At 31.0% G+C, this 11,366-nt stretch overlaps 1 protein-coding gene across 1 annotated transcript in view; it reads left to right on the top strand.

The window, feature by feature from the left end:
* Window positions 1–1,025: 1,025 nt before the first annotated feature.
* Window positions 1,026–11,366, top strand: part of MS3_00011160 (uncharacterized protein) — a gene marked incomplete at both ends in the record, with an annotated part of 76,496 nt that continues 66,155 nt past the window's right edge. Inside the window, 4 exons of the mRNA XM_051219572.1 lie at window positions 1,026–1,048; window positions 2,030–3,044; window positions 5,257–5,565; window positions 8,311–8,388. Coding sequence (XP_051064172.1) covers window positions 1,026–1,048; window positions 2,030–3,044; window positions 5,257–5,565; window positions 8,311–8,388 — 1,425 coding nt within the window. The remainder of the gene's footprint in view (window positions 1,049–2,029; window positions 3,045–5,256; window positions 5,566–8,310; window positions 8,389–11,366) is intronic.

Here is an 11,366-nt window from a genome sequence, read left to right as displayed (position 1 = left end):
AGTTTATGAATTAATAAAAAGGATAAAACGAGATAGGCAAAAGAAAGTATTTAGAAGGATGCTTAGGCTTAGACATGAAATATAATTATGTAAAGATGATTGCTTCAATAGTTTGTTTCTTTATTCATTTTAACAATCCTTTAATTACCGAATTACCGTTTACTAACCTCAATACTTATTCACCATATCCGGTCATAACAAATGGTGCTTAGTGTTCTGATTTGAGTACAGTTTTCACAAGTGATAAAATTATTTAACTATTTAAAATTAAATTCCAGTGATTTTGTTTTCAGATAATTGAACAGTTGAAATTATTTACTACTCATTTAAATCGACTACGAAATGAAGTATATGCTTTTCTACCAGCCAGATCTGTCCTGAATGAAAATGATTATTCAGAATTTCATCTTTTGAAAACCAAATTAAATAATGTCTACAGATCTAGAAAATCCCGTATGGAAGTAACATCTCAGTCTGCTAAACAACAAAACACCAATAATGAAGACAATTATAACAGTGATCGTAGTGATGAAGTTTCACTAACCGGTCTACGAACAGTTGGTTCATCATTTCAAGAGGATATAGGTTCTGTTATTTCTAAATCCAGTCTTGAAGATGATAAAGAAGAGAAGATAGACAAAAATCAACTCCTAGGAACAACCACATTGCATGAAACACTGAATTTACAACAAACTGATTGTGAAATGACTTTGGCTGCTACTGAGTCTGAGAATAGTCTACAGGGATTGTTGTTTACATCAACAAAACCTATCATTAGTAGTACTGAAGGCAATGAGGATAATAAATATTCTGAACAAAATTATAGAACTCCGATGAATTCCCCTGAAGAACATGAACTACACATACTATTACTTCCACATATTTCAATGAGTGCTCATCATTTATTAAATAGATTAAGTTTTATTCATATGCATTTCATAGATTGCTTAGAAGACAGTTTAAAAATAAGAGATAAATTGGAACTTCGACGTGATGTTTTGCGTCTTGTTGACAATATTGTATCAATGGAAAATTGGATTGAAGAAAAGTAAGTTGACATTTATTTTTTTTTTACACTGATCAACCATATCTACCCATTATTAATTTTTGAATAGAAAATTAATTTTGCTTAGTTTTAAGTTGAGGAGTTTGATTCCCCCATCCCATTTTCAAATGGAATTTATAAAAAAAAAATTCATCGAAAATTCCCTAGCACCTAAAAATAAAAACATGCACCTTATTTGGTTGATATAGGACTTAAAGTTTTTTCATCGCTACTTATGGATCTAATCTCATCTTTCTAATAATTTAGCCAGAAATGAATTTAACTGCCAAGTCCACTCAGTGTGTTAACTGAATTTCCAGATTTTTAAGTGATGATATGTAACTAATCTTTACAAAGTAGAATATAAGTTACTGAATAGTTTAAAGGGTAATGAAAAACAGTTAAGTAAAACTAACTTATAAATAAGAGGTGTTAAAATAAATATTCACCAGAAGAATGTAAAGACGATAAGGAAACGATCATTTATCTGACAAAATTTTGTATAATCAAAATGATTGTTGGAATCATTATAAAATGAGGGATTAGGTATCTCACTTTTGGGCTCACAAAAACATTTTCTAATACACATGGTTCTTTTGAGCCATTTCATTTGTTTTTTTTTGCACACATATGAATGGTTGTTGTGGTGGAGTTTTGGCATTTTTTAATGATGTTGTTTACCAAGTTGCGTTCAGTTTTAGATTATGAGACAGGGTAATTCCAGAGATTATTTCAAAGTGAGCATGACCTTTACGATCCATATAACTAGCTACATGCTAGCACTTGAGCTGATAGGTACAAAGTAATGCCTTTCTTAATGAGGTAATGCTTCTATGTTAAGTAGCATGAAGTCTGATAATTTAGCTTCAGTAAATGAAATAGTCAGCAGGAATTATTTTATTTTGCGTGAAAAATCCTTGTTTTGCCAAATCCAGTTTAACTTTCATTTCTATATCTTCATTCCTGTTTTTATTTTCAAAAAAGGGAGAGAATTTTGTTAACATTCAATCCTGTAATATATCCTTCGATGGAGTTTTTGAAATCTTTACCAATACCATGTCCTATTACTGTTACGGAAGAAATTATTCATGCTATATCACAACTCTCTATACAAGCTTATCGTTTTAAAACATTTGAACATGAACTAATAAGTCATGCAAATTTAAGATTAAGTGAAATTGGAATGCTTAATGAAGGATTATCGGAAAATTTAAAGAAGCTTGACAAAGAAAAGGATTTTAGTATTCTTCAATTTATTCAGTCTACTATAAAACTTAATTTATCAGTCGAGGATTATGTAAATGACGATGAAGATGATGTTGATGATGATGATAATGAAGAGGCACAGGAGGAAGAGGATAGTAGTGAATCCAGAGATAAACCATATGAAATCAGTGTGGATAAAGAAAGTAGTCAAGAATTTGTTGAAACTAACCATGAAAATAAAATGTTTCACCTCCGTACATCGAAAAACTTTAGTGATGAACAAACTGACGACAACAATGTTGACGAACCAAAATATTCAAAATTATTAGATTATATTAACAAGAAATGGCAACGTTTGAAGCTTTTACTCAATGCGCGTCATGAACGGTTTGAATTGGCTGCATATTTATCAAAATACCATACTTTATGTCAAAGTACAAAAGAATGGATAATACGTAAAAGAGAATTACTCATCTCAACTGATGATTTAGGCACAGATTTAAATAGTGTTATGCAATTACAAAGAAGATTACTAGGTTGGGAAAAAGATTTTATTGCATTACAAGGTGAAATCCAAAGTCTTAATTTAGAAGGTGAAAGATTATTGAAAGCCTTAATAGAGGAAGCTCCACAAAGAAGAGATTTATACCTTATCTCCGGAGAATTGTATGCTTCAAAAGAAGTCAATCATTTAAGATTAGAGTTGAATCAGGAATGGGAACTTTTAAAAGTAGAATTAAAAAGTCGTCAAGACAAATTATTAGCTTCAGCTGAACTGCAACAATTTTTTCAGGTGATAATTATTTAGTCAATGTTATGATTAATATATGGGTTTTTGTTAATCTATGCAATAATATTCAAAAAAGACATTATTATTTATATACGAAAGATTGTATGTTCTAAGTAGTTAGGGGTAAAATCTATTCGATAAATAGGATGCCTTATACTATTCGCTATGTATCATTTTTCTCTCTTCAAACGGATATAAGAATAAATTCAGTTGTAGACGATTTTTAGAAAGTCAATCAGTCAATAGATAATTTTCCCGCGGGGTGCATGATCGTGTGTGCGCACTGCTGAGGAGTCCCATACTATGACGAAACGGCCGTTCAGTGCTCCCAGGTTTTCCATGGTTGTCTAGCTTCAATTGACTCATGATTTCAATCTGTGAGTAATTTTCTATTGTTCAATAATAACAAGTTTAAAAATGCGCTTTTTAACATTTAATTGAAAAGTTATAGTGTTTAACTAAACTATCATTTCAAATTGCTTATAAAATTCACTATTCAGGATATAAGTGCGATTTAGGAAAGAAACTGTTAGCTATTTAGTCTCTGTAGACATCATTTTATTTTTAGCATCGTTATGGCTAAAGTTAAAAGTAATTTCGAAACAAATTAATGTCATTTGAACGGGATAAATTAGCTACTAATATATGAAATCAATCTAAACGTTCGAGTTTCCATAACAGTCCTAATAAAATACATATTATGATCACGGTTTAATCTTCCCATTTTGTTATTTTTTTATATAATGGATTTTCGTAGCGATAGCCATAAATTAAACATTTCAGTATAACAAAATCGATACTAAAATCTGAATTAAGTGTAAAAACACATAATCATAATCACGCTACAGAAAACCAAAGATTAATTTCTTTCCAATTCTTATTTAATTGTTGAGTTCATGAGTCACTTAAAGCTAGAACACCATCAAAAACCTAGAATCACGGGGTGGCCGTTTCGTCCCAGTGTGGGAATCCTCATCAGTGCGTACCCACAATCATGCCTCGCGAGATTCGAACGCGGGATCTGTCAACCTCACGTGCAAGCGCTTAACCACTAGACCACTGAGCTGACACCCAGTGGTGTTAATGTCTAACTTCAACCAATCCAAGAAATTGCACCGACGTCCACCATTGTCTTCAGTGAGTTAACATCTCACAACAGACTAGGTTGAACTCCACTGGTAACTGCTTCTCACTAGAACTCCCAGAAGTACGTCTTGAAGGCAGTAACTAATGAGCATATGATGTTTATAATCAGAGAGAGGTTTTGCGAATATTATAGTAAATTAAAACCTGGAAGCGGTGGACGGCCGTTTCGTCCTTGTGTGGAACTTCTCAACAAATTCACTTTTCTCACTCCATTTTATTATTATTACGTTGATTTGTTTATCACTTGTGAAGTGGTATTTTGTTGTATGTTTAGATGCAAAACTTTGTATTAATGTTGAGTTATGATGAAAATCCAACTGAAAACAAGTATCCTTTTGATCAAGTTTTATATTTTAAGTCTGAATGGGAATATATAAAATAGAAGAGTTACCATAATTTCACAATTCATTTCTTCATTTTATGGCTGGTGAATATCAGAAGTGGTAATAGTAATATATGCACAAAGTAACTAACTCCCAATTATAATGAAAAGGAATGTACTCAGTTTTTAATTTCCGTTTACTTTATATCTAAATGTAAAACTCTTCAACGTTGTATTATAGTTAATTATTATTGCGTCATTAAAAGATTAAATTGGATACATAATACTACATTAAGTAGTAAAAATGTTAAATATAATATTTAATTTATAAATATCGGAATTTGTGTTGTGGGTTCAAATCTCATGGGGTGCAGGATCGTGTGTGCGCACTGCTGAGGAGTCCCATACTGGGACGAAACGGCCGTCCTGTGCTTCCAGGTTTTCTATGGTTGTCTAGCTTCAATTGACTCATGATTTCAATCAGTGAAATTACTAAAATCTCCACAAAACTCCTTCTGATACTTATTTTTAATCATCTATAGTGTGATGAAGATTAAGTTTAGCTTTTTATATAAAAGGCAGAAAATACTGATTCATTTTTTGATGTTGTTGCGTAACCACTGAAAATGTTTATACTAGAAGTTAAAATTAAGATTTATTTAATATTAATACCGGATGTTTTTTTATTTACATGACAATTAAAGCAAAATTACACGAACAAAATTGTCAATCCTTTCTTTTGCTTAGAGTTTAGATGAAAATCAGTTATGGTTACGTAATATTGAAATTCGTGTAGCAACACATCAATTGCCACTGTCTGTAGAAGAAGCCAAAGCTGAAATTGATATGCATAAAGAATTAGGTGAACAGATTTTAGCTCGTAAAGATGAATATAGTGATTTAATAAGTTACGGACGATGTATTACAGCTGGTGAAACAGATGCACATTACATACAACTTGATCAACGTTTAGATAGATTAGAAAACGGTTGGTCAGAATTAATGCAAATGTGGACATATGAACAAAAACTTTTACAACAGAATTTAAACTTTCAGGTGGGTTGAAGAAAAACTGAACTTTATTGTAAACCATTTGTTATATTTAAACATATGTGCAATTTTTAATGAAGTTGTATCTGTACCATTCTGAACTACCTATTTGGAATTATCAGTCAGTAGTTGTCGGAATATGATCTTTTGATTTTTCATACCAAATATCGTTGAGTGAGATTACATTGTTTTCGAATTAGAAAACGTTGTGAATAGATACACTGTAGAATGCTGAAAAATTTCCTTTTAATTTAAGTACTTCTTACTGCAACTAAACATTATTGAATATAACTAACCTTGTATTTCACGTCATCATTGTTTCTGAAGACTTAAAACAGAATTCAAATTCACCCCATTGCACAAGCAAGTGGCTATCAGGACCCAGTAGCTGAGTGGATAACGCAATGGCGTTTGAAGCTAATGGTACTGATTTCGAGTCTCAGAGTGAATATCAACTCTCTGAGATGCAGGTATATCCAGCTGACGACGAGTCCCGAATAGGACGAAACGCGCGTCCTGGATTCCACTGCTAGCCACTATCCATCATTGCTTACAAATAGCTTGTGAATTAAGGCAATATCGAAGCATACGCACAGTATGCACATATGCCAATGACATACTGATCAATTGCAGTCTTAAACCTCAATAAGAAGATACAAGCCGAACAATACCAAGTGAATTAAAACAGATTTATCTAAATAAACCTTCTAATGTTGATTAATGTTATAGGAATAATTTTTGTCTGCAATAATTGTGTCTGTGGAATAGTAGAATAGAGAGTTTACATTATAATGAATTATAAATAATTTGTTGATATTATTCTCATATATATTCTTCAATACATACTGAATGAATAGTTTTAAAAACCAGACAATATCATCATACACAAGGTACGCTAATTAACAACTGTTGAAAGTGGAGTTACAGGAGATATGGATTTCAACATTGTGAAGTAAATCATCAGTTAGTGTATAGTGTTCATTAGTATGAGAATGTGTTTTATTCCACATTCATAAGTATGATTTTATAAGTATTGTAGTGAATAAACACTTGAATGGGGGAGGGCCGATTTATTGTTTAATGTACAACCACACAATGGTTCAGTATGATGTGAAAATCATACATCAAATATATCATTTGCACGTCTTTTTTAAGTTTTCTCTTACAAGTATCATTGTTTGTTCATTCTTGTTATTATCTTGATTACTATCTTTTTTCTTTTTTTCTTCTCTTCACTTCATTCTGCTCAACCTTCTGCTTGCAGGCATTGTCCTTCAGGTTGGTGTTGTATACTACTTGTGTCTGTCAACGTAAGCAGCATACACCACAGTATCAGTTAATATCATTATCTGGGATATATCGCAAACTTTGTATGCTTTGGAGTTTCACAAAAAATATTAGTTTAACTAAGAGAAGTTGTAGGCATTGATCCGGAAGTCTGAATAGGGTTGGCTATTTAAGATAGAACTTCTATATCAACAAACCATAGCATTATGTTAGTTTACCGTAACCACAAACATAACAGTTGTAAGGACTTCTTACTTAAATATGAGTTCATGAATTGTCATCTGTTTGTTTACAACCATGCCAACATTTAATGTTTGTTATTTATTAGTTCTGTTTATGATAATCCACTTAGTATTATGATAAATTAATACGTTGAGATTTCACATTTCACCGTATTAAAATACACATCAGAACTAAAAACATAAAGTTAGATAGACTTCATTGAAAAATTATACTAAATTCATGAATTCCGTTGATTCAGTATTTTGTAGATTAAAACAGTCAGTCAACTCGCATAAAGTACATAAAAGAGAAAAGTCAACAATACGTTTATATACGAAGTTGTAAATAGATGTAATCGCTTTGACTGTTTCCAAGAAATCATCATCAATGTAGAAGCAGTCAGTTGATTTAGAACACCGTATTATTGTACAGCAGATACATATGGAAATATGTTTATCATCGTTGGAAAAATTAGTTTGCTAACGTAACTCCTAAATATTAGTGAAAATCTACCCATCGTAACATTAGTTTTTATTCATTTTTTTCCGTTTATTGATTTAAAAGGATAACAGTAACTAGTAAATGTAAAATGAAGACTAATTTATGTATTAGATGTTTTGGTATTAGAGCTGTAAAGCTTAAAGAAAAGATGAATGATGGATGTGGCAAGTCTCAACACCCTTTTTGTTGATTGATTTATGGTCGTTTATTTTACGACTTTTTTTTAACTTTTAAGAGCATCTTCAAGGTAGAGAAGAAAGAAATATGCCTTTTATAATTTTCAATAGAGAATGCTACATTTGACTGAGAAGATTATGAAAATTAGTTCAATGTGAAGAAGAGCTTTTTACATAGACGTTTATTAGTATTTGAGTCTTTACGAACCCGGAAACATTGGAAAACTGTTTTTTGTCCACGTTTATGATTACTCAATATTTCATACTTATGACTTTGTTAACCATCAAATTCAGGACATTCAGGCCTTGATATCAGTGTGTCAAATATAGACCAACAGGAGAGTATATGTTTTCAGTTTCAACCAATTCGTGATTTAGTACGACAGTGATCTAATTTAATCGTTTGTGACTGTCTAGTTGTTAAAATGACTAAATGATTACGATGAATTATTTTTCATTAGGAAGTTTAATTATGTGAATGATGTTCTAAATGAAAAATTTTCAATGTTCATATGATCTAATTTGAAATTTTATTCTTTCGTCACTTTTTTTCTTTCTTGTAAAGATGTTTTTACGTGATGCACATTTATTTGAAACTCTATTGTCAACACAAGAAAGTAAACTAATAAATTATCAACTCATAGTAAGTATTTAATTCACTGACAGTTTACTTTGTTGTAGTCAAATATTAATGACTTTTTTTTTATGAGTTGATATAAAGTATTTTAAACAAAAAACACAAAATGTAAAACTGTTGATTACAAGGTATTTTGCTTCGTTTTTGTTTACATTCTAAATTAAATAACAACAGTAACTAAGTATTTCATTATCAATAACATCATCGTCAAACCTCCACTAGAAAATTCAGTGTTATGTGTAATTTCAGGTTACTTGGGACAGTATTGACAATAATTCTCATGAGCTCAAATTAAGAAAATAAATTCATACTGATAGCTGACAAAATGAGAATTACTATTCATTAAGTATAAATTAAGCGGAGAAAGCATCGAAACATTCTCTGAAATATTGTGAACATATGAATGATGTATAAACCAAGACGATGCGAATAGTATGTGGATGAACGGGTACTGAATATACTTGTAGATGTATGGATGGAATCGACTGGAACCTCTTTCCATGATTTTGAAACATTGAAGTCATTTTCAAGCCCGAAAAACATATGTAATAATAGCCAAACATTAAGATTAATTATCTGTCAAGTAAAAGCAAATAGTTTATCGGACTGTTGTGTTGCATGAGCAAACTTTAAAGTTAGTATGTATTAATTCCTTTACGGGTTCGAATCATACAGGTACTGATAGAATAAATAATTTCCTGTTTGACTTTTATTCAAACACCGTGGGCATAGCCAAAGTTAAGGATAAATATCTCTTAAATCTAGATCATAAGTTATGACATTTCCTAAAAAATTGTAAGTCTACATATTACCTAACAAACTGAACAACTATATGTAATTAAAAGTGTATTTTTGAGATTCTTTCACTCTGCATAACTCTTGAAGTAATAATCTCAATCATTTGTAATTCCTATAAGGTAAAAGGATAACCCTAACGAAATCTGAATTTTTATATATTTTTATGTGATTCTTTTCCTAATATTTATAATGTTACTTTTTTGAGGTTGATCTCATTATGGGGAATGGTCAAGATGACAGAAGAATTAAACATTTAAGAGTTAAGAAGGTGTTATATCTTGAAAGTTGATTTCTTGATATACCGCGTATAACACCCGTGGTCCATCGTCACAGAAGGTTACTATTCATTTCAATGAATTGTGAAATCTGATACCTGTCATGTTCAACATTTTCAATGATGAACCAATCGTATGAATTAATAAATGATTAAAGGGTATAGAAAAAAAGATATCGGGAACACATTTAATATTAAAAATATTTCTTTAGATATCACAAACAATATAAGAACTAGACCAAATGAACAATTCGAGATGTTTAATTTTTTAGTCAATATTTTATACAATATCAACTTCAAAATGAGTAAGTGAGGGAGTGAGAGAGGGAGGGAGCAAATATGAATGTTTGTTAGATTTGTAGATATTATGACTTGATTAAGATCTGAATTATTAGGTAATAATTTAGAATTATGATTGATAGATTGTATCATGGCTCCTTTCTTCTTTTTTTGATGATCTATCCATCATTTGCATGCATTTGTACCTCATAGCTGATATCCTCACTTGAAAAATGGATTCTAGTTCATGTGGTTTAAAATATGGTCATATTTAATGTCACTGTAATAATAATCATGATTAAAGTTGTTTATCGGTAAAATGTGACACTGATAAAAAAAAGTTAAACTAAGGAAATCTTATCAATTTTCAACTTCTACTTCTTAACAATTACAAAAATGTGTTGTTGTGAAACCGAAGAAATATTTGCATGGTTTACTCATAATAGATACTTTCAAAGTGAAAATGATAAGAATACAGTAGATTCAGTAGTAATTGTGGAGAAGGAAAACATAGAAAGTTATTTTTATTTCCTCTAACTTATAAATGAAGACCAAAACAATTCCACTTCATACATACAATATACTTACTTACTTACGCCTGTTACTGCTAATGGAGCATAGGCCGCCGACAGGATGGGGTCGCTAACGCCATGTCCAACCCTCCTCCTTTATCCGGGCTTGGGACCGGCAGTAGCCCCCGGAGGGACTCCAGGCGGAGTTATACATACAATATGTATCACTGTTATTCATATTCGATATATATATGAAAGTAGAATATAATGTAAATGAATAAGAAAAAGAGGTTAATTGTTAATAAAGACCATAGTTAGAAAATATAAAGTAGGAAAGATTTACGTCATTGTTATAGAACTTTATAAGAATTTGATAAAAAGTACAAAAATCAAACAAATTTCAAAAATAAGGAATACTTATAAACACTTGACAATCAGTAATACATATTACATCACTTCAGTTTTTTTTTATTTTATTCAGTCTTAGTGACATATTTGAAAAGTAAAAACAATTGTACGATGATAACAATTAGAAGTGACATTTGTTTGTTTTTTTTCTTTGTTTAGACTTTACAGAAAATGGTCATAAAGTTAAAAATAAAACAAACTAACTAATTTTGTGTCTTGGTATAAACTAATAATACTGAATAAATTTTGCATCATATTACAGTAATATAGAGAAAGTGAAAGATAGAAAGAGACAGAATATATTATGTTGATTTTAGTTAACTGGTTTCAAAAAAACAACCGAAACTTAATTCATTGACTTTTTAATGATAATAGAGAGAATTATTTCATTAGATAGTAGTGAATAAATGATGTTTGGAGAATTGATTTTTAACGTATATAGAGATTCAATTGGTGTCATGAATAAATGAATGTTAGAACACCATTAAAGACCTGGAAGTATTAGATGGCCGTTTTGTCCTAGCATGAGACTCCTCAGCAGTGCGCATTCACATTGACACCGTTGGATGCTGTTTCAGTAGTTTAAAGGTTAAATGTTCGCCCGTGAGGACGAAGACTCTGGGTTTGAGTCCCGAGTGCGGGATCGTAGATGCCCACTGATGAGGAGTGCCGTACTGGGACGAAACGGCCGTCTAGTGCTTCCAGGTTTCTAG

The sequence above is a fragment of the Schistosoma haematobium genome, chromosome 7 (genome assembly GCF_000699445.3).
Source record: "Schistosoma haematobium chromosome 7, whole genome shotgun sequence".
NCBI lineage: Eukaryota > Metazoa > Platyhelminthes > Trematoda > Strigeidida > Schistosomatidae > Schistosoma > Schistosoma haematobium.
The sequence above is the reverse complement of the archived record's forward strand: the minus strand, read 5'-3'. Positions and strand labels throughout refer to the sequence as shown.